Source organism: Hippoglossus hippoglossus, chromosome 13, assembly GCF_009819705.1.
Source record: "Hippoglossus hippoglossus isolate fHipHip1 chromosome 13, fHipHip1.pri, whole genome shotgun sequence".
Lineage (NCBI taxonomy): Eukaryota > Metazoa > Chordata > Actinopteri > Pleuronectiformes > Pleuronectidae > Hippoglossus > Hippoglossus hippoglossus.
Genome location: NC_047163.1, coordinates 12,224 through 39,972, shown reverse-complemented (window position 1 = coordinate 39,972; position 27,749 = coordinate 12,224). Strand labels below are relative to the sequence as shown.

The 27,749-nt window shown below is 41.3% G+C and overlaps 2 protein-coding genes across 4 annotated transcripts; one reads left to right on the top strand and one right to left on the bottom strand.

Moving 5' to 3' along the window:
- Positions 1-385: 385 nt before the first annotated feature.
- Positions 386-6,163, bottom strand: LOC117772429 (sodium/potassium-transporting ATPase subunit beta-3-like). Of its 2 annotated transcripts, XM_034603547.1 has the most exons (8): positions 5,936-6,163; positions 5,715-5,881; positions 3,349-3,477; positions 1,958-2,056; positions 1,689-1,876; positions 1,409-1,477; positions 1,087-1,173; positions 386-1,007 (listed from the first exon to the last, which is right to left on the bottom strand). In XM_034603547.1, exons 1-8 carry the CDS (start codon positions 5,971-5,973, stop codon positions 840-842), a joined length of 945 nt encoding a protein of 314 aa, XP_034459438.1. In that variant the 5' UTR covers positions 5,974-6,163; the 3' UTR covers positions 386-839. The 2 variants fall into 2 exon arrangements, with proteins under 2 accessions (XP_034459438.1, XP_034459436.1); XM_034603545.1 differs by having other exon boundaries at positions 1,409-1,459; positions 5,715-6,162.
- Positions 6,164-6,982: 819 nt separating this feature from the next.
- Positions 6,983-27,240, top strand: nyap2a (neuronal tyrosine-phosphorylated phosphoinositide-3-kinase adaptor 2a). 2 transcript variants are annotated; one of them, XM_034603544.1, is made up of 7 exons: positions 6,983-7,409; positions 13,873-14,093; positions 14,346-14,659; positions 15,031-16,053; positions 20,299-20,424; positions 21,972-22,084; positions 25,027-26,301. In XM_034603544.1, the coding sequence occupies exons 2-7, from the start codon at positions 13,885-13,887 to the stop codon at positions 25,102-25,104; spliced, it is 1,863 nt and encodes a 620-aa protein (XP_034459435.1). In that variant the 5' UTR covers positions 6,983-7,409; positions 13,873-13,884; the 3' UTR covers positions 25,105-26,301. The 2 variants fall into 2 exon arrangements, with proteins under 2 accessions (XP_034459435.1, XP_034459434.1); XM_034603543.1 differs by lacking the exon at positions 25,027-26,301 and adding an exon at positions 26,865-27,240 and having other exon boundaries at positions 6,985-7,409.
- Positions 27,241-27,749: the final 509 nt, after the last annotated feature.

Here is a 27,749-nt window from a genome sequence, read left to right as displayed (position 1 = left end):
CACTGTGATCTTAGTGTGATGTCATTGTAATGTCAGCATGATGTCACTGTGATCTAAGTGTGATGTCATTGTGATGTCACTGTGATCTTAGTGTGATGTCATTGTAATTTCAGTCTGATGTCACTGTGATCTTAGTGTGATGTAATTGTAATATCAGCATGATGTCACTGTGATCTAAGTGTGATGTCATTCTGATGTCACTGTGATCTAAGTGTGATGTCATTGTGATGTCACTGTGATCTAAGTGTGATGTCAGTCTGATGTCACTGTGATCTTAGTGTTATGTCACTATGATGTCATTCTGATGTCACTGTGATCTAAGTGTGATGTCAGTCTGATGTCACTGTGATCTTAGTGTGATGTCATTGTAATGTCAGCATGATGTCACTGTGATCTAAGTGTGATGTCATTGTGATGTCAGCATGATGTCAGTATGATGTCCATGTGATCTTAGTGTGATGTCACTGTGATTTTACCATCTTAGTGTAATGTCACCGTTTTGTGGTGAAGATTCTTTGTAATGTGACATCACATTAAGTTCACATGTTTCATATCAGACCTGATTTGGTCCTACTGTCTGAGCAGAGTGAACCAGAGTCACTCTGGTTTCTCCTCTCATCTACGCAGGAGCAGATCTGAACTCTGATTGGACTAAACCAGGATCAGGTCTGAACCAGGTTTAAACATGAGAGGATGTGTGTGTGTGTTCCTCTCATCAGACTCACAACAGGATGAACCACATTCAGACATCCAGGAATAAATCAGGTCTGGATTAAACCGAGTCCTTCATTTCCAGTGTAAACGTAGTTTGTGGTCTCCATGGCAACTGGCAGGCCGGTTTACTCTGTCACTTTGACCCGGAAAGTGACGCGACCCTGAAACTTGTCACGATCATCATCGTTACGCAGGTCAGAACCCTGGACTTTACACTCCACTGTCTGCTCGACGTTCAAGTTGTCTTTTGTCAAGAACAACTTGACGGCGACGAGAGGCTGCACATAGTCAGGCTGAGAGAGAGAGAGGTAGAGAGAGATTGAGTTACTATGGAAAAACAACAACAACAGTAATTACAATAACTTCACTCACATGTGCTTTCTTGCCATAATATGGGAAAAACATTTTATCCAGACGACCTTCAGATGGAAAATACTGAATCTGTAACGGACGGTCTCCCTACCACACAGAGAGAGAGGGGGGGAAACATATCATTTCAATAATGATGATTATACTAATATGAATTACTATTATAATCGTTATGATAATTATTATATGTATATATACAGAGGGGTTAGCGTTCAGAAACCTCTGCTCAGTTTTATATTAAAACTCCACTTCCACTGTCAGAAAACAAATCCTCATTGTTTGGTGGTCATTCAGCTGCTCAGGTGCATTATTGGACAGCTGTTACCTTTGCAGTGCAGTTGATGAAGGGATCTCCTTGTGGCTTCAGTCCAATGACCTGCAGACAAACACGCTGCTGTTTTGTCATTCGTAGTGAAATTCATGTGGAAGAAAGATTTGACGGATCCAGTTATGTCAACATGCTGGTAACCATAGCAACTGTCACTCCCTCCTGTGAATGAACTGGCAAGAAACAAAATAATGTTCTGCACCTCCACCTCATTCATAATAACATGTTCCATCACAACTAAACAACTTGAAAGAATAAAACAATTTGTTATTCTGACCCGGTTCATCTTGATTATGACACAGGGTTTCCCGTCAGCATATCCAAAGCTGGTGTCGAACAGACCGGAGCACTGACGCAGCGCACTACGTTTAAATTGACAAACTTTCTTTATTGGCTCCTCGTCCTGTTCAGTGTATTCACCCACCAGACACAAGTCGTGACGCTTCTGAATGCTGTCGTTATAACCTGACAAGACAACAGCATGATGATCAGTGTCGATCCTGCAAGTCAAAGAGGAAGTGAATCATAACATGACCTCGTACTTACGCTGCAGGAGCTCGTGCAGTTGTTGGATGTATTGGTTGTAGTTTGTTGGGTCGCTGCGATTGAACGAGATCTCCGCTGCATGAGGACGAATCACCAAACCTGCAACAAAATCAACCTATAATCAATACGATCAATCACAGAGAAAAAAAATTCCTACACAACAAGCAGCACTTTATACGAAGGTTGTCATGGTAACAACCACTTGGCCTTCATCTGATCCGAAGGAATGTCCAGCAGGGGTCCTCAGTGATTCACACCTGTCCAGCAGGAGTCCTCAGTGATTCACACCTATCAATCAGGGGTCCTCAGTGATTCACACCTGTCCAGCAGGAGTCCTCAGTGATTCACACCTATCAATCAGGGGTCCTCAGTGATTCACACCTGTCCAGCAGGAGTCCTCAGTGATTCACACCTATCCATCAGGGGTCCTCAGTGATTCACACCTGTCCAGCAGGAGTCCTCAGTGATTCACACCTATCCATCAGGGGTCCTCAGTGATTCACACCTGTCCAGCAGGAGTCCTCAGTGATTCACACCTATCCATCAGGGGTCCTCAGTGATTCACACCTGTCCAGCAGGAGTCCTCAGTGATTCACACCTGTCCAGCAGGGGTCCTCGGTGATTCACACCTGTCCAGCAGGGGTCCTCGGTGATTCACACCTGTCCATCAGGGGTCCTCAGTGATTCACACCTGTCCAGCAGGGGTCCTCAGTGATTCACACCTGTCCAGCAGGGGTCCTCAGTGATTCACACCTATCCATCAGGGGTCCTCAGTGATTCACACCTGTCCAGCAGGAGTCCTCGGTGATTCACACCTATCCATCAGGGGTCCTCAGTGATTCACAACTGTCCAGCAGGGGTCCTCAGTGATTCACACCTGTCCAGCAGGGGTCCTCAGTGATTCACACCTATCCAACAGGGGTCCTCAGTGATTCACAGCTATCCAACAGGGGTCCTCAGTGATTCACACCTGTCCAGCAGGGGTCCTCAGTGATTCACACCTATCAATCAGGGGTCCTCAGTGATTCACACCTGTCCAGCAGGGGTCCTCAGTGATTCACACCTATCCAACAGGGGTCCTCAGTGATTCACACCTGTCCAGCAGGGGTCCTCAGTGATTCACACCTGTCCAGCAGGGGTCCTCAGTGATTCACACCTATCAATCAGGGGTCCTCAGTGATTCACACCTGTCCAGCAGGGGTCCTCAGTGATTCACACCTGTCCAACAGGGGTCCTCAGTGATTCACACCTATCCAACAGGGGTCCTCAGTGTCTTTTAGTTTTTTTCACAAAAGTAAAATGAAACAACTTTCCAGAAAAACTTTTAAAACTCAAAGCTAAAATAATCTTCATGCTGTGATGACAGAAAGTGGAATCAAAGGTGAACTCACCTGGATTGGCGACTCGATCCTGATGTCGGGGGACATTATCATCAAGTGTCAGTAACATCACCCACATGGTGAATGAAAACATTCCCGCCAAAAACCCATAAAAGATGAGGTAGAAGAGGAGGATGCGACCTGAAGAGAGAATTCAAACATTTACATGAACAGAAGAAAAAACATTGTTCAGATGTTAAAATCCATGGTTTCATGAAGGAGTTTCTGTATTTGAACTACACTAAATGTTCTGTGGCGCAGACAGAAGAGCGGAACCTTGTCAACCTTGCCACAAGGACGGTAGTTTGATGGCCAACACCTCCAGTCTGCATTCAGAAGTGTCCTGACAGTGTGGGAAATGTGTGTGATAGTAAAAGTGTTGTGTAAAACATGTATGATGTTGTCATGTTGTGTATGAATGAGTGATTGTGACTTGCACTGTGAAGAGCTTTGATTGGTCGATAAGAAAAACCTTCATGTAAATATAATAAATAAATGTATTTATGTAACTGTTTATTGTAAAATAAGAGAAATAATTTCACACATCAAGTCAACTGTCAGTCAATATGATGCTGCAGCAGGTGGTTATGGGTCATTCAAATGTGCTCAGTCATGTTCCCTCTAGTTCAGCTTAACCGACACATTCTCTCCAACCAACCAGGATCCCGAGGTGTTCTGATGGGATAAAGGATCCGTCACTGTTAACTGAGTCTCCTCCTCTGATCCTGATCAAATGTTGAACCAGCTAAGCTGGTGAAGCCGTGGTTCTTCCCCCGGAGACCAGTCTATTCTTTCAGTCACGACTCAGAGACCAGGACCACAGGGTCAGCCTAAGGACCAGGGGTCTCATTTATAAAACTGTACATGGGATTCATACTAAAAGTGTACGTGCGCACAAAAGCCGTAAAGGGCGTAAGCAGAAGAAAATTCTGATTTCTAAAACCATGCGCACGCACACCTGAACGCAATATTCATTTTATTAAACACAGTCCACCTGGAAACGTTTGTAAGTGGATCTGCCTCTTACTCCGCCCTCCACACGCCCACTTTCAACCATAAATGGCCAATGCAAAGCACCTCATGAATATTAAATTATGCTGCTGACCAATGGGCTTCCACCGTGAGTCATGACAGAGTCACGGCATCAAGCGATGAGAAGAGGAAGCTGTCTGTTCATATTTTAATCATCCAAAACTGCAGGATTATTAAATTCAGAGACAGCTGTGATGTCCTCAATCTATAGAATTTAACAGAATTATTATTATATGACCGTGTTTCTAGTGGGATGGTTTGGTTCCATCAGTCCATCTAATACTGGACTCAGGTCAGCACAAAGATCAAAGATCAATAGAATCTATATCAGCTGATCAGACATCGCTGAACCCTCGTTTCCTCCTCATCCTTCCATTCGCGTGCATCCATCATGCAGACTCAAGCACCAGTGTCACGGCAGTATGTATTTATTTTGAGCAACTGGACCGATTCCCTCACATCAGTGGATTCCTAACCTCCTGGGATATTGTTAGGAAAGGTAAATAGTTTTTCTTCATTTCTTGTCAGTGATCTCCAGGTCGCTCTGTGCGCCTGACGGCTCAGTCACGTTCACTGCAGCGATTTGATGATACACGCACAGTGTTACAAGATATTATTAAAACCTGTTAATGACTCGGCTGTGTAACTCGGCTGTTTAATGGATTCTGAGCGTAATTTGGGTTAGGGGTTAGGGTTAGGGTTAGTTGTTTCATATCCTTTTCAATTGAAGGTTCTTATCGAACAGTTTTGTCGCGCGAGCACAACTAAAGCCGTTGGTTTTAATGTAAATGATGAAGTGGATCAATAATCTGCTTCAGTTCACCTCCTCACGTCTGCGTCGCCACTTTCCCGTCTCCAAAATGTTCGTACACATGGGTCAGAGTTTGCGTGGAAATACGCAAGTTTTCCCGTCAAGTTTGTTTTTATAAATCCCAACGTTTGCGTGAGAAGTGGCGTACGTACGTTTCAGGCCCCGTTTTGTGCCGTAACGGTGATAAATGAGACCCCTAACCCTGTTGACTGCTGAGGACTGGAGCAGTCAAGGTTCAGGTCAAGGTTCAGTCCTGGTTGTTGGTTCTTGACATGTGGTCTGTGATGATGTCATGTTATGTATGATGTCATAGTTATTGTTAGAAATCAATATTATAGTTCTGTTAGTTACAATAATCAATATTCACACTCACACACACACACATTCACACACAGTGTCACACACACACATGCTAGCACACACACACACACACACACACACACACACACACAGTGTCACACACATGCAAACACACAAACAGTGTCAGACAAACACACACATACACACACACACACACTCTCTCTCTCTCTCTTACCCCAGCTGCTTGCGGTTCTTCCCATGAACTCTCTGGTTGTCGGGTTGTAAATAAAATAATTAAAAGATTCTTTCTCCTCTTGCTTTTCTTTTTTCATCTTCTCATTTTTAACCTCTTTCCCCTCCTTCCCCTCCCGTTTCTGGTCTCGATCCCGATCCTGTTTCTGACCCTGATCCTGTTTCTGATCCTGGTCCTGGTCCTGGTCCTGATCCCGATCCCGATCCAGTTTCTGATCCTGGTTCTGTGGACTGGACGACATGCTCGTTCAGCAGATCCGGACTAAACAGAGCGCGATCTGAACCGGATTAAAGATCTGTCAGAGAGCGGAGCTGTAGCCAAACACACACGCGCACGCACGGACACACGCACACATGGACACAAACACACATCCGGACACCCGCGTGTGTGCACACACACACACACACACACACACACACACACACACACACACACACACACACACGGACTGCTGCAGAACAAGGTGCATGCGCAGTGTGGAGCCCCTGAGGCATTCATCATGTATGAAACATGGTTATACAACTCTTAGAAATATTTAATGCTTTAACAAATTCATAAGTTAAATGAATAAACGATGAAAAAAATCAAAACCAGAACCTAACCCTAACCCAAAGTTATGAGAGTAAAGAATGAAAGAAAATTAAAGAATAAACAGCAGCTCATCTTGAATTATATAATCACACAACAGCACACAGCAAGTCACATGACCACAGAGACACGTGATTGGATAAAGGAGTCATGCTGATGTCACACACACACACACACACACACACACACACACACACACACACACACACACACACACACACACACACACACAGAGGTAGAAAAGAGGAAAGATATGAAACACCACTTGAGCACGAATGGAGGTCATGTGACGTCACCTGGGACGATGATGAACGTTAACTGAGGTCAGATGTCACATGTAACATGCTTGACTTTCTAATTTTACATAATAAAAGTCTTGCTGATGTCAGGACTTTTATTTTCTTGTCAGCATCACGTCCTGGACACTCTGCCTCTAGTGGTCAAAATTATCTCTGCAGATTTAACATCTGACAATTGTGTCATCACATGATGTCATGGTGACAGAACATCATGTGACATCATGCCAGATGATGTCATCATCAGCAGCATGTGAGAGAGGGCAACCAACAACTCATCTGTTCACACACAAACAACATGGCCGCTCCTTTTCTTCTTGGTGACGTTTCATTCCCCCCACAACCCCCCACCCTCCCTTCCTCCCTCCCTCCATCCCTCTCAGCAGCAGTGGGAGGATGCTGCATGGTTGCCGTGGTTTCAGTCTCTCGTTTCTCGTGGTGACCGTCATCAGTGAGGAGTGTGTGAGCAATTCTTATAGCTGCGAGGACATATGACCGTAGGACAGAGGAGAGAGGAGAAGGAGACGAGGAGGATGGAAAAAGGAGAGGAGGAGAAGACTACTGGAGGAGAGGAAGAACAGAGGTGTTGAAGGGAGGTTGTGGATGAATGTTGCTGCAGTGAATCGTTGATTCATCAGCGATCTGTGAGGGTGACGGAAATATTTATCTCTTCATCTTTGATTCTTTGGAGGGAGGACTAAAAGAGTGAGGGAGAGAAGAAGGGATGAATGAAGGGATGGAGAGATCGATGGATGAAGGGATGGATGGAGTCTGAGTCGTCTCTGATACTTTGGTAAGCTTTGAATCTTCCTTCTGTTGTTTTAGTTTGATTTCATCCTTTTCTGTGTTTGTCATCAAATCTGATCCTGTCAATAAAGGCAGTTCAATTCAAATCTGACTCAACGTGGCCGCCATTTTGAATCAGACTCCAGAGCAAATTTATAGATTAAAGCTGGGCTCTTATTTTGAAAGAGCTGTATTCATCTCAAGATATACTCCCACTTTTATTTACAGCCAATGCGTATTGATTTATGTTTTTTTAATCTAATGTGATTGGTCGACCCTCGACACTGTCTCAGGTACATCCGATGTCACTGAGTTAGTTCTGTGAGCTGACTGGTAACGATATGAGACTTCAGGTGGAACGGTGGTAAATCTGGTGATTTCTTTACAAAAACACCCCAACGTGAAATAAACAGGATGAAGAATCTTGGTCCGACCTGATTTACAGATTCAGCAGCAAGTGATGAAGACAAGTTTACACTTGCTCTTGTTCTGAGAAACAGACGTGATAACTGGATGTGGAGTTAATGTCTTTTACTGCTTCACCTGTTTGCTGTTTCAAAGAGGAACAATGGACAACGGCATGGGTGCGAGACCTGAAACATCTCTCTGAAATATAACAGCATGAAAGTTGCCACAGTCACTTAAACACAATGAGGTTACCTTTTTGATGAAGGCTACAGGACATGTTGTGTGTTGTGTTTGTTGAGTCTGGCTTCAGTTTGTTTAAACTCCCCCCCACACACATACATTTTATCACACACCACCACTGTCAATCAATCTGATCAATATTATTGATCAACCTGTCAAAATAAAGGTTTGATATGTTTATACAACATGATTTGTTAGAACAAATGAGTGACAGGTGCAACTGGGACAGAGGAGGAGCTTTGTAGCAGAGATATAAACTGATTTTCTATTTTCGGATATTCTCGTACTTTTTCATCAGATCTTTGGGCATGATCGTCTTTTTTTCTTAACATTGTTTTTGTGTGTGAATCCTGTGAGATCAGTGGTTTTTTCTGTGATCTCTGGAGGAAGGATTAGGCTGACGCTGTGGTTGGCTCTGATGCTGCAGCTGTGAATGACACAAGGACTCAGAGGGTCAGAGTCAGTTTAAGGCTGCAGAGAACTCCTGCAGCTCTCAGTCTGCAGCTGCTGAACATTCACAGGCAGAAGAACAGGTTGAGAAAGCAGCATCCTCAGATGCTGCAGCCACGGATCACACTGTGAACACCAATGAGGGACAGAGTCTGTCAAACAGTCATATGAAGAAATGGAGGACGACTCAGAGTCAGACAGTGTATCCACTGCTGAAACACTCATAAATATATTAAATATATATAACTTTCTGGATGAAGACTATATTGAAGACACAGATAAATGTATTAGATCTCTGGCCATTTTGAAGAGACAGGATGGTTTATTTGTTATGGACATTTTCTGGAACCTGGTGGAAGGAGAACTCAGGCAGCAGCTGATGTCTTATGCAGAAGGTTTGAATGTAGACTTGATGCATCAAGGAGACCAGAAGGTGAAACAATATACAAACACTAACAGAGTAACATGAGCAACTGTCTCCCCCAAGTCTGAAGATGTCTCCCACAGCCTCCCAGTATATCTCCCTCACCCTGCGTCACCCATTCCAACAGCACATCCATGAAGGTCCCTCTCTCTGTTACATGTAGGTGTTCACATCCTATTGGACAGATAAGTCTAAATATGCATAACTAAATCACATTGTGTTCTTACGTCTGGCCACTGGAGAAATACACGAAAGAGTTAAAGTTGGTGAGAGTTGAAGTTGGTGTCTCTGTCCGGAGCCTCTGAGTTAGATATGAAATTCCATGAATCTAGACACTACAATGTCCTGTTGGTCCTTTATCTATAACCTGACCTTTGTACGGCTCAGAGAGACAAGTGGCATATACAGTAATGTGTGAGGATAGTCAAAAATTCCTCAACAGGTTTTGATCAGCTGGATGAGTTTCTGTCTCAAAAAACACACGACAACCATGAGAAAATGTGCTAAAATTAAAACTGCTAAAAGACTAGGAAGTTGTTAATATGATCATGCATCACATCACATTCTCTTTACTGTTTTCTGTTTCTTTCTTGACTTTTCCTCTTCTCTGACTTTTCTATGAGGAAACTAAAAACAGGGTCGTTGAGCATCAGTGGAGGGAGAGACAGGTAAAAGAGGCACTAATATATAAAAAACGCATAAATGTGTTATATGACTCCCACAGATGAAGCTGGCTTGGTTTTATGGTGAGGAATATGAATTCAATAACTATCATCAGGACCAATTAATCATCGGTGAGGACTTCAACTGTTCTGTAGATTTGACTCTGGACAGGACCAGTGAGGAACACAGTATTACAGATCCTCATTGGTCTCATTACTCATCTAGATCTGATTGACCCATGGAGGATTAACCATCCACAATCCAGACAATACTCATGGGTGAGGGTCAGAAACAACAGGGTGACTGCAGCCAGACTGGACATGATTCTCATTTCATCAAAATCTTAGATCCAGACTCATTCACAGCAACATAAGTTCTGATGGTTTCATTGATTAAGGGTTAAGGCTAGTCAGTGTCTGCAAGGGACAATTGGGTTTTCAAACAGTAGTCACACAACCAAAACGAAACCCATACACATCATAAGAGTACATGAAATACATAGATACATATAATGAACATGCAGTAATCTTTATAAAAAACATCAGGGTAGTATAGGGTTAGGGTTAGATTTAGTAGTTTCACCAGGAGATAGGATTAAGTTCTTCTGGTGTTTCGACATTAAATGTCTAAAGGATTGGTTGCAGTGATGTGCTGACTATAAGGCTGTTTCCAAAGCTTGGGCAAATAGACCCAAAGGGGATATATTATACTTTTTCAGTCTTTCCTTGTCCTCTAGTGGGTTGTATGTTTTCTTCTGTGTGTAAACGGTGTGCATGGTTCAAAATCCTGAAGTCCAAAGCAGAGGAAGCTCCTCCCTCACACAGTGAACACTTCTCCAGAAATGCTGTGTCATCGCTCTCATACGTCTGCATCTAGCCTACATCACAACGTGGATCATCAGCATGATGCACGCCTAGCGGCAATAGTATGGCACAACCTCAACTGAGACTAGAAAACAAAACTGAAGCTGGGCAGAGAGTTCAGTTAGCAGTTTTGCCTCGACGAGGAGACGTTGTATTCTTTACTGTGAAGGGAAGTTTTGTCTTTATCCACTTTCAAAAGATGATGAGTTGAAGAGTCAGTGGTTAAAATTTATTTTTCAAAACTCTCCCTGAATAGTACTACACCAACCTGTTATTGTGTTCACTTCCCTGGAGACTGCTTCCTGAATAGCTTGTAGTTCACTGCTGACTTTTCCAAAGATTTTGTTCTGAAAGATGGTGCATTTCCAACTTGGGCTGAACTGGACATACTGGAGGTACAAGACAAGCTGGATCACAACCTGTGATTATGCTTTATTAGCTGTGGATTTGTTAGGCTTGAAACAAACAAGGTGGCTAGTACAGAGAGCAGAGTTGTTGGTTGTAGCTTGCAACGTTTGCAACCCCTCAGCTGGACAAACTTCAGGTTGTAGGAAAAAAGCCATCTACCACATCTGCACTATGGTGCTGAACATACGCTGTTTGGCAAAGATGGAAGAGTCGCGGTGGACTGAGAACAGATACACCTTGATCCGGAGCTGGTGGAGGGGTGTAGTTTCTGCTCTCAAACAGAGACATTCGAACATTTATTTGTTAAGTGCCCTGGGCTGGGAGCAATGTTTGATGTTTTAAAACAGTTGATTCATGATTAGGTTTGTTTTTGGTACCAAATATTTGTCAAAAAAGAAAAATATACATAATTTGCTGAACTTTATTTCTGGGGATTTGGCCATTTGGCTGGCACACCAGAAGCAGCTTCAAAACATTTGCAGTGTGGAGCCTGTGCCAGTGATGGTCCGGCTGCTGAAAGCTTAACTGAGAGTCAAGTATGCCTTCTACAAAGTTATGGACAAGATACAGACTTTCAGTGACATGGGCATTGGGGGATTTATGTTCTCTGGATGAAGATGGAGAGCTGAGTATTAATTTCTAATTAGAGACCTTGTTTTTGACATTTTCAGTTTTCCTCTTCAAATTTGTTTGTTTGTATTTGAGAGATGATTTCTTTCTGGTAATGGTCTAATAAAGGGACCAAACCAAACCTTCTCTCCTCCTCTATTCCTCCACTCTCCACTCTTCCAGAAGGCATTACATCATACTCCTCTAAGAGATGCTGCTGTTGCTAGGTTACGATCAGCTGACTCCCTGTTCCATTTTTAGAGGAAGGATGAGAGACAGAGAGCTGGGGGAGGGGCGACACTGAGATACAGAGAGACAGAATTAGATTTTTAAAGGTAACTTTTTTCAATCATACTTTCAGTAAGTCATTTGCAAAACCACATTTCAATAAATTCATAAATACTCCATCAATCACATGAACTTCACAAAAAAGAGTTGAATTGTCTTCCTCCCACCGTTTCTTGAGAGCCATTAAAGCTGAAGTCAGAAACCTTTTTATAAACACAGGAAAATACAAAACTTACTGTCGCACACACATCCCGTTTGTCATTACATATTTGCAGCAACTCCAGGGATTCAATTCAGACCTGAAGGCAAATTTCCACCATGCACAGGAGGCCTGTGACTCCTCAAACGCTTCTGATGCATCACAGCCTATAAGGAATTCAAATTTGTCAGACATCTTGGTTTATACCTGATTCCACAGAAATACAGATAAACACTTAATGAAATACTCACCATATGAAGAATCGTGTTAGTTCATGCAAGACACGGAGTCATATGCTCAGTTGTCGTAAGCTGTCAGATACTGATAGGTTTATGGGTGCTCATCAGTCACCCACCAATCACAGCGCATTCTTTCACCATAGCGGTCCCTTTAAATACGACCACCTCCTCACTGATCCCTGCTCAGCTACACTGCCACTCACGCTCTGCTGCTGGCAACTTGCTTCCACCACCCCAGCCTCCAGGGGGACAGGGGGGTCTGAACACCCCTATCCAGAGACTCTTCCCCCTACAATATGTATACAATATACACTGAATGCATGTTTGCTAATTATAAATGCAAAATAAAGCATTCTTTAACTTCGACAGATTGCACCCCCCCTCCTTGCCTCCACCCCCTCCCCCCAGCCACACAGACATACTCTCTCTCTCTCTGTCAGAGTGAAGTGATCTCAGTGGTTTCTGAATTCCTGTAAGTCTCAGCTCTGCAACAGTTCACTAAAAAACAAAGGATGTGTCAGACACGTTGCTTTAATTCTACCACTTTATCGAATAAATCCCTTTTACATTTAACAAGACTGAATTTTGTCTGTTTTACCTCACAGTTGAATCTTGAACCCGGGTCCCCTTGGTACCTGCATCTGCGTCTTTTATTAATGCTTCTGCGTGAAAGCTACACCGTAGGTGTGACCTAACCCTAACCCTACGCACGGGGCTGAGCATTCATAGTTGTTCATAGGCAGTGTTGTGCAGGATTGCATTCATATTTTTTGTGAATGATGAACTAAACAAATCAGTTCATATGGTGAATGTAAGTGGCATTCACAACATTCACGTTCATTTTTTAAATCATCATCGTATCAGGCCATCATGTGAAATACCAGGAGCAAGTGTGTGTTTGCTCCCAGACAGCGCACACACACACACACACAGGCCTCAGGGTTCCGCCCCCACTCACTCGCTCAGAGCGTTACGCAGTGAGATCAGAGCTCATTCACGTGAAGCAGCCGGTCAGTGACTTTGTTGAAGAACTGTGAAAACACCTACGGGGACCGGTCAGCGATTTGGGAATGGGTGTCGGTGTTGCAGAGGACAGAAGATCATATTTGGAGAAAATTGTGTTGGCTGTAGATGAGTGGTCTGTAGCCATTAAGCTGTGGGTGCAGCAGTGGTGAGCTGTTACTGATGATCCAAAGGATGATCCATAAATGAATAATTCACTAAAAACACAAAACATAACTTGATAGACGTGACTCTGACATGAATGTTTAACAGTAAGAGACTAACTGAGTGACTGTGATGTTGCAGCAGAGAATACGAGGTGGAAATAACCCAGAATATAAGGAGATATAATATGAATTTTTTCACCTGGACTCCTCTGGACACTTAGGATGTCCCCTGTCCCCATCCTAACCCCTAACAATCCCTAAACCTCTTGTTGTATTATTAATTTTTTTGTGTGATAAAGATCTAGTCATGAGGTGCTCTGAGCAGGGTTGGGGACTCTCTCCCTACCTGTGCTCCTCCTGACACTTAAGGTGTCCCCTGACCTAACCTTATACATATGAAGACAGAGAGTGACCTCTGACCTCTAACCTTTGACCCCTAACCTCTAAACCTCTGTGCTGTAACTCACTCAGAAACTAACAGTATCTGGGTTTTCCTGATCGCCCTGTCAGGTCTTTGACGTCATGACATCTCAGCAGGAGGTGCCTTCCATCAGCAGGTTTTTCCAGTATGTGGAGGACTGTGGACTTCGAACCTACGATGGTTTGGTGATACAAAATGCCTCGGATATTGCCAGAGAAAGTGACCGCATTCGTAATCAGACCAACTGGACCTACCTGCAGGAAAAACACCAAAAGAAGAGATGGCAGCAAGAAACCATTTCTACCAAGAGGTAGAAAATACAAAAACACATAAAACTCAAGATCTTACTCTCAGCTCATATTTGTGTGTTAACAAATGTAAATGATGAACATCAGTAGAAAGCTACTTAATAACAAGGTAACTATTCAGAGAGTGTAGTGAACCTCAGTATGCTGTAAATTTGAATGATAGTAATGATTTTTGTTTCAGCATGATGCATGCATTTATTTCCTCATTTGTGTAAATGGATCATGATTGTTTGACCCATCATTCATCCACTCAGGATTGGTGAAGATGTGTCGATGGCAACAGACGTGTCATACTCTGGACGACATTTCAGGATGGGTTTCATGACAATGCCAGCACCACAAGACCGATTACCCCCTCCAAGTCAGGGCTTCACAGTCCGATCCCAGTCCCTCCACTCTGTGGGCGGAGGAGAGGACGAGTCCAACTACAACCGAAAACAACCCCCACCCAAACCGAAAAGAGACCCCAACACCAAACTGAGTAGCAGCTCTGAGATGGTGAATGGAGGCTCTGGACTCATCAGGAGAGATCAACAAGAGACCAAAGAGATGATGGAGCAGCTGGAGGGTGAGGAACCCTCTGACTTATTAATGCAGTTTAAATTTAGAGTTTAAATGATGATGATGATTGTTTTCAGACTAAATGATGAAATAGAGGGAGTTTTTCCTCCACAGTCACAAAGTGCTGCTCATTGTGGGAACTGTTGGTTTCTCTATATTAAAAACGATTTTAAGGTCTTGACCTTCTATGTAAAGTGCCTTGAGATAATGTGTATTATGATTTGGCGTATACAAATAAAATTGAATTGAAATTTTCTCATCATTTGCTGGTTCGATCAATATCAATGTCTGTTATTTTTGTTGGTGTTACAAGTCTAACATTAGCAAGAAGTCACAGAGGAATTGTTGTAAATCTCTCTTATGCACATCCTTCTGCAGCTCAATGCCCTGTCTACACTGATGACTACAAGAAGATGCCTCCACCTAAACCTAAGAGGAACCCAAACACTCAACTCAGCACCTCCTTTGACGAGTCCTACATCCATAACCACGGCAAAAAGAAGTCTTCTTTGAGGTGGTGTGAATCTTCATCCCAGAGTCAGAATCCAGTATCCAGGGACATGGATGACGACGAGCCAGTTTATATTGAGATGGTGGGAAACATCCTACGAGAGTTGAAAGGTCAGGAAGTGGTGGAGGATGATCAGAGTGAGTCTGTATATGAGGAGATGAAATATCCGATGTTGGAGGACTTTGTGCAGGACACTCCCTCTGTCATCATGGATCCTGATGCCTGGTCCCATGAATCATTCTGCGACATCCCTCCACCCTTCCCAAATCTCCTGACACATCGTCCACCCTTGCTCGTCTTCCCCCCTGCCCCAGCTCAGTGCTCCCCCAACTCTGATGAGTCTCCCCTTACACCATTAGATGTTACCCGGCTTCCCATGTTAGAACAAGTCTCCTTCAGCAAATCAAGTGGTCTTGAATCCCCTCAGAGCTCAAGCCACCACCGCAAAGACAGAGATCGAGACAGAGACCTCTCCTCCAACCACACCATCACATCCTCTGGCCGATCATCAGCTCCTCCTCTCCCGTCAAACCTCTACAAGTCATCCGGCTCGGCCCAAGATGGTCATGGTTACCCCCGTAGCCAATCAGCATGTCCATCTCCGGTCAGCATGGGTCGCTCTTTGACCCCTCTGAGTCTGAAGAGGCCACCGCCATATGACACATTGATAACTGGCGGAAGTATACCTCGCTCTTCATCTTCATCATCCTCACACAAAGCAGGGGGAAGCAGATCTAAACTTAGTAACTCCTCCTCCACCCACGGTTCCATGCAGAATGTTTCAATAAGGACTCCAACAAGCCCATTGGACGAACTTAACAATGTGTTTACGTCAGGTCGACAGGTGGTGAAGAGAAGTTCAGGAAGCAGGAAGAGCAGAGAGGGTGAAGGTAAGAACTTTGTACCAAACATGGTTTGGAATCATCAGGCTTCTGTCAAATTAAATCAAATGCAAACTTCCCATAGACACCTTAAATAACCGTAACTAACCCAAACTGCAGTTTGTTTCATGGATGTTCGTGCTATATAAATAAGATTATTATTATTATTATTATTATTATTATTATTATTATTATTATTATCCAGGTCGTGGTATCTTCAGATGTTGTACAAGTGTATCTGTGGAACTGGACTTGCTTGTGTTTTTTGAAGACTAAGGGCCTCTTCACACTAGAGGATAATCGGGCCTATTTTTGAATCTGATCTTGAATCTTGAATTAGCTCTAAAAGCAATAGCCAATGAGAACGAGCTTACTGGGAAGCATCACCAACTGCATGTTGTGTTCTTCTAAAGCTATGACTAAAGACAACAATATATTTCCAATTCACGCTGCAAAGGATTATTATGCCTTCTCAGACTGCATCCATGTTTTTTTTTCTATTTTTTGGTTTTTCTTTGCCAAACCAAACGCATGTAACCAGCCGATGACGTCTCTGCTTCTCTATGTTTGATTTTCTTCTAAAGTCATTCAAAGTTTAATCACACAAGTTTTCCAGCCTCCAGGTTGGGGGGTGATGGTAATGCACCTAAAAGTTGTTTGTCAACTGCCATTACTTTGTGCTTAAAGCCATGACCGGTGTCTGCCTTCTTTAGTAGCTGTGTGGTGAATGGAAGTTATCAATCAATCAGATTTTATTTGTATAGCCCATATTCACAAATCCCAGTTTGTCTCATGGTCTTTAACAAGGTGAGACGTCCTCTGTCCTTAACCCTCAACAAGAGTCAAACTACTAAAACCTTTAACAGGTACAGAAGGTAGAAACCTCAGAGACACATGTGAGGATCCGTCTCCCAGGACGGACACAAGTGAACAGATGTCACGTGGAACAGAGAACATCAGAGAGATCAGAGTATTTACAGCTTTGATTAGAATAAACACTTTGTAGCTGAAGGTCAATGAACTGATGGATTATTGTCAGTAATGGTCGAGTATCTGAGGAGACATATTATATATCAAGCAGTCTTGTTGTAATCATAGTCCATGGTCCACTGCCGCCATCAGGATCCACCATCAGCTGCCACCTCAATCGTGGTCCACCACCATTATCAGATGCCAACATGATACAGGATCCGCCATTATTATAACGATCAGCCAGCACGATACAGGATCCACTATTACGATCACGATCTCTGATACGCGATCCACCATCATAATCCACGATGTGGATCTGCGGACGATAAGGCAAAGGGACTCCAGGGAAGAAGGCAAGTCAGTAACATGTATTGATGAGATATTAATTTCTCAATACACAAGTATAGGTTATCACAAATATATATCATGTTTATAGGATAATTTTGTTGTCAGTAGCACTGGTGCTGTCTCCTGTCTTGTTCACCCTCTACACCTTAGAGTTGAAACACTACTCTGAGTCATGCCACATGCAGAAGTACTCAGATGAATGTATCAGGGACGGACCAAAAGGAGAATACAGGAGTCTGGTGGAGGATCAGGCAACATCTGCAGCCAGTCTTGATTGAGGGGGCTGTTGTTGAGGTGGTCAGGACCTGTAAATACCTAAGACTGCAGCTGGATGATAGACTGGACTGCTCTGCAAACACTGCACAGAAAGGGACAGAACCGGCTCTATTTCCTGAGGAGGCTGGGGTCTTTTAACATCTGCAGGAAACTGCTGCTGATGTTTTAACAGTCAGTTGTTGAAAGCACCCTCTTGGCTCTGTGGTGGAGCTGAAATCCCTCATATCAGTGGCAGAAAGAAGGACCCTAAACAAATGTCTGGACATTATGGACATTATGCAGACCACCCTTGCACAGCACACTGACTGGGCAGAGAAGCACATGCAGTGTCAGAGTGCTTTCTCAGTCCTGCTCAACAGACAGATTGAGGAGGTCTTTCATCCCCCCAACCATACAACTCCTCTAAGATATGGCAAATGAGTGTCTAACACATTAACTGTGTCATCAGGATGACTGTCATCATTACTGCCCATGTTTGTCTATATTTGATTTTATATTTTTTATATCTCTAGTTTTATATATTAAGTTTAATTTGTGCATTGTTTTCACTTTTTCAATACACTTTAAACATCTGCTTTACCATAATTTAGAGGCTATGGTAGTCAAATGCAGAACTTTGATACTTTTTTATTTATGCCTTTGCTCTTTTGTTTGACTGTTTTGTGTGCTACTGGATACCTTAATTTCCCTCGGGATCAATAATCTATCTGTCTATCTGTCTATCCGTCTATCCGTCTATCCATCTATCCGTCTATCCATCTATCTATCTATCTATCTATCTATCTATCTATCTATCTATCTATCTATCTATCTATCTATCTATCTATCTATCTATCTATCTATCTATCTATCTATCTATCTATCTATCTATCTATCTATCTATCTATCTATCTATCTATCCATCTATCTATCTATCTATCTATCTATCTATCTATCTATCCATCCATCCATCCATCCATCCATCCATCCATCCATCCATCCGTTTGAAAATTTGTGCCAGCAATTCACTGCATTGCTGCGCTGACTGGGTGAGAGGACTATCGCACCAGAGGAGCTACAGAAAGAGAGGGGATCAACAGGAAGCAAATATTTCACCAAACATATTTATTTGTATTTTTATATATTAAACACTATTGTGCATTTTAAACACACACTTGCTTTATATAAATAATTACTGTATATCTAAAAAATGTTTAAAGAGAAAAATCAAAAAACACTTTCCACCAGGGAGGGTGGCACCTTAGCACCCTCTATTGGCCAGCCGCCACTGCATTTCACCTTCCTCAGTTAGAATGAATAACGCCGGGTTTACACAGGACGCTGAAGCGCCGCGCCGCGCAGCGCCGTTCTCAAGCGCGCAGCTGCCTGGCTGTTCACACCGGGCGCAAATTTCTCCACGCCGGTCAGCCAGCGATTCTGCTTTCTCCGCTTGTTGTTGTATGTAACCCGTTCAATGTAGGGGTTCGGGGGTAAATGATGATGGTCTTAATAGCCCCCCCCTCTTTCTCTCTCTGTCTGTCTGCTTGTGTGCTTGTAGTGGATGGGCAGATGGTGAAATTTATAATTTGAGGGGGAAAATTGGGGAAATTGAAACTCCAGGACAACAGAAGGGGAATCCAAAGTATGGGATGCATATTTGATCATTTATATAATATAAAATATGTCATTTATATCGTTTAAAATAATTTCCTGGCGCGATACGCTCGCAGCAAGCGAAAAAAATAGACTCGACGCCGAAACCATCGCACCACAGCACAATTGTGTAACAGGGGGGTGGATAGGAGGCGCCTGGCTATCCTTGGCGCAGCGCTTCCGCGTCCTGTGTAAACCCGGCGTAATGGGAGGTTTCAGATATTACCCCTCTAAGTCTGTGCCTGTGTTGAGAGTCGTTGGGTTAGACTAAACTTGTCAGAACTGAAGAAAGTGAAATGTCTTCAAGAAATACAAGCAAGCCCAAGCATGTTCAGTTTCACATGTACACTTGTACAATGTCTGAAGATATTATTATTATTATAGGGCCAAAGCACTTGAAGTGCGAGGACCCTATTTAAATTGCTCCAAATCTTTTCTTTTATAAATTAATCGCCTTTTAGGACAGTGCAACAAAAAAATCTTAGCACCCCCTACAAATCTTCACAAGTGCTTTCCTAGAGGAAATCGTCTTGCCGCTCTTAACCCCACCCAACAGGAAGACGGCCATGTTGTAGAGACATTTTCATAGTTGACTCCAGACCTCGTAGTTGAATCGTGACTCATAATCAGCAAACATTCTCCAGCACCATCTGATGGATGCTCGGACATGCTGCAGCATGTTAGCTGGGCCACTTAATATCTTGTAGCAGCTCTAGTTATTATTATTATTATTTGCTGCAGGTGCTGCAGTTTTCTATGTTGAAACTTTCATGTTCAGGTTCTTCTAAAAAAGATACATTAGTAGAACTCTAACTAATAACTAATGTAAAAAGTATTTTTAACAAATTAATACTAAGTAAAATCTTTATTAATTAATCAAAGTCTTCCCGTCTTTTATGTTCTTTATTCAGAGTCAGTTCTTTGTCTCTAGTATTTAGTTTCTGTGTTTTCTTGGACAAATATGTGAGTCTGAAGGTTGAATTGTGTCTTTATGACACAACATTTGTTTTTGTTGTGTGTCTGTAGAATACAGGTCTCTGCCTCGATGTGACAGTAAAGACAAAGAGCGACCATCCAGTCCACATTCTAGCAGGATGGGGAGGTCGTCTGTCAGCCCCACCATGATGCTGTCTGGAGGTGGAGTCGGAGGAGGTCAGTAATCCTCAGTACCTCAGGATAGAGAGTGGGCCATCACTAATCAGATGGGGGTTCATCAATTCTATTTTGATCTCTATTTCTAGTCTCCCTTTTTATTCGGTTCAACTGTATTTTGAGTGTAATCAGAACACAGGTGAACATCAGGTCATACGTTCGATAGATATTTTTAATTGACCTGGGCTGATAAGAAACCGAAAGCTTATAGAACAGTACTGAAAGGAAGGAAAAGAAATGGGGGCCTTGCTTAATCTGTTGTTCTATTATTGTGCAGCCAATATAGTAACAATTTGGGCCTTGTGCAACTTCTCTAACCTGGATTTGTGGATAATGGAGGAAAATGCTTCATGTCCTTCTTCACTTGCTGCTCTGGTCTGTGCCCCTCTGGCCTCCTGTTGTTTCTATTACATTAGAATCTCAGTAGTACTTTCTTCTTTGAAAATCTGGAAACAATGTATGTAGCATTTCAATCTTTCCACCACCTCCCCATATAACCCTATTTGTAACCTTCACCTGTTTCTCCCTTCTAAGTTAGATACAGCTTTTACTCTGTGGAGAGAGAAAGGTCTGACTCATTTCTCAGATTTTTAACTTGCCAAACTTAACATCTTTTCCTCAGCATTCAATGGATTCTCTGGATTTTATGGGACTTTCGCTCCCTGAGAGATGTGGTATGATCTCAACTTTATATGAGCTTATATCATCTTTGAGTGTGGTCTCTCGTGTGGAGGTTAGGGGTCTGTAGGAGAAAGAACTTGAGCTCAATTTGACTGATGAATGATGGGAAAAGGCACAAATTAGGGTCAACTCCCCATGTTCCTGTGCTTGTTTGAGTTTAATTCAGTTAAAAGTTGTGCATAGGATTCATTTTAATAACACCAGGCTAAACATGTTATTTCCAGGCACTAAAAATACTTTTAGTAGATGTGGCTCATTATGTTTTTTTTCTTGTCCAAAATTAGCAGAGTTCTGGTCTTATTTTTTTAAGTCATTAAGTCAAGCCCTTAGTATCCCTAGAACCCAGCCCCATGATAGCTCCTTTGGGGTACCCCTTATACCAGTCAGCTTCTCTAAGAAACACACTGATGTTGTTGCTTTAGCTTCATTCATTTCTCGTAGATGCATTTTGTTACAAAGCCCAAATCCTCCCTCTGCCACATCCTGGCTGTCTGATCTAATGTCCTTCTTTACAGTTGAAAAGGTGAAATATTCTTTGAGAGGGTGTGCTGCTAATCCTTGAAAAGATGGCAGCATATCATCCTAATAGATTTTTTGGGGGGGGTCAGGGTTAGGATTAGGGTTAACCCTAACCCTTGAACATCCTTCCTATTGTATTTGTCTTCCTATTATATCTAAAGAATGATTATTTATTTATATATTCATTTCATTTGATTTATTTCTGTATGTTGATTTATTTTTGGTACCTTCACATTATTTTTTGAAGGTTTGGTGAGTGGGGTGTTGGAGTCAGGTAAACGTCAGGTGAACATCAGGTGAAGGCTTCTCTGTTTGTGGTTATTGATGTGAAATGATTTTATCTGCAGAATCAAAGTCTGTTTGTAAACTCGGCCGTTCAGCCTCGACGTCAGGAGTTCCTTCACCTGGACCGACACCACAACGTCACCTGCACGAAGCGCATCACCCTGCCCTTAGACAGGTACACCTGTCTGTCTGACACCTGTCTGTCTCACCTGCATAATACCTGTCCATCTCACCTGTCAATCTCATCTGTCTGTCGAGAGGCGTCTGCCTGCAAACCTCCACAATGAGGTCGCTTCTGGTGCAGGCTCTGCTCTCAGGAAACCTCCACTGTCAGGACAGGAAATAACAAGGGAATGATTTACGGCGCAGTCAACATTCCTTTCAGCGGTAAGTGACTGATTTGCATTATCCGAAAGGTTGAATGCATGGGTCTTGCATGTGTTTGCTGTCAAAATAGCTACCACTGTCAATAAGTGTATGACTAAAGCTCAATTCATGCTTCTGTGTCACATAGACGTGTACCATAGTCAGAGCCCCACACCGTACCCTGACGTGCACCTCCCTAAAATGTAACTACACGTTGAGGCAGTGCAGACACTAGAGCTGTGATTACCCACTTGATAACATCGCATTTCTGGCAGACTCGCCAGATTCTAACACAATCTACTTTGTAACACTCGGCATTGTTCTAAAGGAAATAGAGACAACTGAGAATTTGTAAAAGAGTGGATAGCGTTTCGGTGGTGTAATTGCAGAGCGACGAACACACACAGCTATGCACGACTATGAATGCTCACAATGGTGGAGGCCCTGTGTGTACCCATGGCATAGCTTCAGCGCAGAACTATGAATCGGCCTTAAATCATACAAATTACCAAATGCTACACATGTATGGAGGTTATTTGTTGTTTTAAAGTTAGTTAGTGTCACACCAACAGTGGCTAGTGTTATCTCCTGGGGTTTTATGCTAGGCTTAGCTTTTTTATGTGGATAATGTAAAATAACTGTTTATACTGCGAGTTTAAGCAATGGCTTAGGTCTGCTTTTGTGTTGTTGACTACGTCGCACAAAGACAAAACAAGTTTATTTTTATATATTAGCATATTTCAGGCACAAATGCACATTTTTAACCCCAAACGATTGTCACTAGTAATACTAAGTAATAGGAAGCCAGTGCAAAACTCTGAGAACTGGGCAGATGTTCTTGGTTTGAGAGAGGACTCAGCGGCAGTGTTTTCAATAACCTGCAGTTTAAAAGACACTGTTACAATAATCCAGTCTAGAAAAACAAAGGTGTGAAGAAAAAAAAGTCCTTAAAGTCTAGCAATATTTTAAAGGTAGTTATTATTTGAGCTAGGGTGACCACAGTACTTGTAACAGGGAAAAATGTCTAAGATTTGAGCAGGTTAACATTATGTCATTGGTTCTATTTTTATTACTATTATTTTAGTATTTTAATAATAAACTGATTATGTTCTTATTTTTGAGAAAGAGGAGCACATCAATTTTACTTTAGAAAGACAACCCCTTCTGTCTCTCTGTCTTCTATAGGTCAGAGTGAAGCCCAGGACAGAGCACGACTGCAGAAAGGCTTAGTGCAGTAACCCTAACCAACATGTGGATCTGCCTGATGCGCTGGTGATCAGTGGCAGAGACTGCACAGCTTTTGGGAAATCTATTGGTGGAAGGAACCAGTGATGCAGGACTCGCATAGTAACATGTTCTGAAAATGTTTTGTTTCCCTTGAAAATTATTTCACATGTTTCTCAACTAAAGGAAATCTGTTCAAAGCTCCAACAATTGAACAAATCGACACGGGAAATTATTGTGATTGTTTTGAATAAAGTGCAACACAGTTGCAGTTTTTAGTCTGTGTGTTTTGTTTAGTTTTTTCATAAATCTCTTAATAATTGATTTTGATTTAAGGATGAAGAACACAGAGCTAATTTATTAGTATATTTTAAGATTATCCTTTTAATGATTCCTCACCCTGGTTGAATTTATGTGTTCCAGCAGCACAAAGTGAGAAATAGCAAAAACACTTAGAACTAAATGCGATATCAATGATGGGAGAGAATAAGTGTATAAAATAAAAATGCACAAGGGAAGCCAATTTAAAAACAATCACAAGTCGACCAATATACATAAAGTTAAGCCAACAATGTACAGTGTAAAAGTAAAATGACGGAATAAAGATGCAGTAGTAACTGCTGTACAAAGACTCATGACATACATAAGGGATTCATTATTTTAAGGAAAAATTATGGTTTGAACTGATAATTCCTGGTTATGTGTGCTGACATTAAAAATAAAACTCCTCAGGTTTACAGTACAAGTAGCCACATCAGCTTACAGTGTCATATAAAATACCCAGAGTTGAATGAAGCTTATTGCAATAAAACCCTATAATATATTACTCTTCAAAGGGAAATTATGAATGAGAAGTGTTTTTGAGAAAGACAGACTTAAGCTCCAATTGTTGAATCAATGAGCTTTATGTTTTTCACAAATTGGTGTTGCTGGATGGAGTTTATATCTTATTTCGACAAAATAAATAGCGTCCATAAATAAGATACTGTTACTAGTAAAATGTATATATGTGGCTACACTAGCATAGATTCCCACGTTACCTGCTACATAGACAAATTAGGCAAAATCAATATGCTACATTTACATAATTAATCATTTTCATTTAACAATATTTACTAATTGGGCTAAGAAATTATAAATCAATGAACAAAGCACATAGACAGGAAGTGTTTACTCAATATTATTTTGTATTTTTTTCCTGACAGTGCCGGAAGTGATATAGTGGAGGTCTGCAGGCAGATTCTGTGGGGTCTGTCTCACCTGTCTGTCTGACATCTGTCTGTTTGACACCTGTCTGTCTCACCTGTCTGTCTCACCTGTCTTTCTCACCTGTCTGTTTGACACCTGTCTTTCTCACCTGTCTGTCTCACCTGTTTGTCTCACCTGTCTGTCTCACCTGTTTGTCTGACACCTGTCTGTCTCACCTGTTTGTCTGACACCTGTCTGTCTCACCTGTTTGTCTGACACCTGTCTGTCTCACCTGTTTTTAAGCAGCAGTTGTATTATAAATAACTTTTTGTTTCACAGGATTCAACTTCACTCAACATTGAACTTAAAACACTGAACCTGACATCTGAGCTGACATGTAAACAAGTAAACAAGTAAACAAGTTCGGCCCTTTTATATGTTAAAAATATTTTTTATTTCAATTTTGTGAAAAATATTTTCTCTTTAAAATAAATCTTTCTTTTACTGTTACACTGTATTTATGAATTCATAACCCTAACAACAAACTAACACAAACTAACATCAAACAAACATTAAACTAATTTTTAACAATGACTGAACTTATACTGAAGAATGTCATTATACATATAACCATGCCAAATCATATGGTTTCAAACTACTGTCCCACCTCATTAAAATGAATTATTTCAAACTCATTAAAAATCAATCGTCTAAATTCTAACCTATTAAATAAATTCCTTCCAACTCTAACTCCTCAAAAAAAAAGAATTGTAACCGAGATCTTCACTTAACAATTTATCATTTTTCCATTGAACTTTGAATTCAAACCCTTCAAACTAACTGATGTATAGGTTTATTGTTTCCTCTGTTCAGTCAGTAGGTGCGTTCGACTTGATGCAGCTCTGTGCAGTGCTGATTTAACACAATGCATGCTGGTTAGGGTGTGTGTCTGTGTCTTACGTTTTATTTTGAATGTGATGATTAGTAAAGACAAAAAAAGTTCTGTGTTTATTTCTCTCCAAAGCGGATTTGATGAATTGCTAAAAGAAAAGTTCTCAGTTAATTTTGTTGTTCATCGTTTCAAAAATAATGTTTGATCTGCAATGGAAAAATCGAATACTTCAAGATTGGCTGTTGTTCTCGTGTCACTGATGCTATGAGAAGTAGAAAGTGTCCGACTTGACGTTTGTGTTTTTTTACAAAAAACTCCCTCCACCCCTGCAGACAGATCAAGTCAAACTTGAACACACCTATTGTAAGCAATCACATGATGTTTTCACACACATATTTATATATATATATATATATATATTACAGAATATTTATTTAAACTGTAAAATAATTTACATATCAGTTTTATTAATTCTTGTTTCGATCTTTTATCAGTCATAAGTATGTAAATAAACTTATCGCAGATAAGATTACAAATGTAATTCATCTAAAGAGTCAAAATGTCAGACTTTTTGTTGTTTTCCTTCGATATGATCTCAATATTTAATTCATGTTTAAACTGACGTTTTTCCTTTACACAACTGTAATCAATATTGCAATATGAATAAAATTTATCTGACACACGTATAAAACTGAGTGAAAATAAACTTCCGTCTGAAGTCACATCTGTCTGTAACTGTCTGTCTGTGTTACACCTACTTATTAAAGTATAGACTCTATATAAAGACAGTGACTTACTACAGTCACAACTTTTAAATAAACTATGTTCTTCCTACTATTTAAGCACTTATGAATACATTTTTTTATCAATTTATTTGTATGTTTTTATAGTACACAATTAATCCAGGACTAAGTCTAAGAGACATTTTTTTTTACTTTTTCCAATGTTAATGAGACACTGGATTGAAGGTCAGAGATCATTTTGATGATAAAACACATAGCGCCATCTTGCCTCCCTCAACCAGAGATGCCACTTTTAAATTTTTCTTCTTAACAGAACATGAATAATGAAAGAACTTCACAAAGTATGTTATACCCACCCCCTCTTCTGCCAGTGCACGTTTTGGGACCCACTAAGGATACTGGACTTTAACCCTAACACTTAGTCCTAACCCTATCTTTCTAAGCCTGTAAACCTCAAACCCTTTAGCCCTTAGAAAAGCATGTACACATTCAGTGATTATTGACGGTCGACAGGCTGATGTTGTGGTGCGTTTAATCTCCAGATGCCATGGCTCTGCGGCGACGCCACCATGATGGAGATGATCGAAAAGAAACAAGTTCTGTGTCAAGAGATTAAAGCTCGTCAGCGGCCCGAGAAAAATCTGTGTAAACAAGATAGTATGCCCATCCTGCCCAGCTGGAAGAAGAAACATCCACCGCCATATTCAGCCCCTGCCACTGTTACCACCGCTGGACAGACCAGCACCGTTTTTTGGGACACCGCCATTTGAAACGTGAACCATGGTGTTGTAGAAAGTGAAGATGATGATGAAATAGCCATTAGGCTACGTTGACTGTTTGATTATCGTCTTATGCTGATTTGATGTCATTGTTTGATTGTCAGTATCATCTATAGTCAATAAATTGTATTCCAAGTCATACATTGCCAGTTAACTCACCTCCATCAGCACTGGGAACTGTTGTTTACACATGTGATAAATATTATGTATAATTTATAAAAAACAAATAAACAATTAATTGAATCTGTAGATAAAGAGTCACGAGATCAAAGTGAATTTTATTTTTGTCATCGCTTCCTTGATCTTGTTTGAACTAAAACACAGAGAGTTTTAATTTAAAGACAAATATTGATAAGAACAGATAAACAGTAATAACAAAAAGCCATGCACAAACATTGTCAATAATTATTTATTAACTTTAAATTGATATTTACATTTCCAAGAAATCAGTACTACAATTGAAGAGTCCATAAACCAAATATATATATATATAACAAACAATGAATTCACTTAACTATATGTTATGGTTTGCTGCTTCTATGACTGACAGACATTTAATACGTTCACATTTTATAGAAGCATGTTTCGGTGTTGTGATGTCAAAGACATAATCACAACAATTTAGAAATATTTGAATTTGTATTTTTT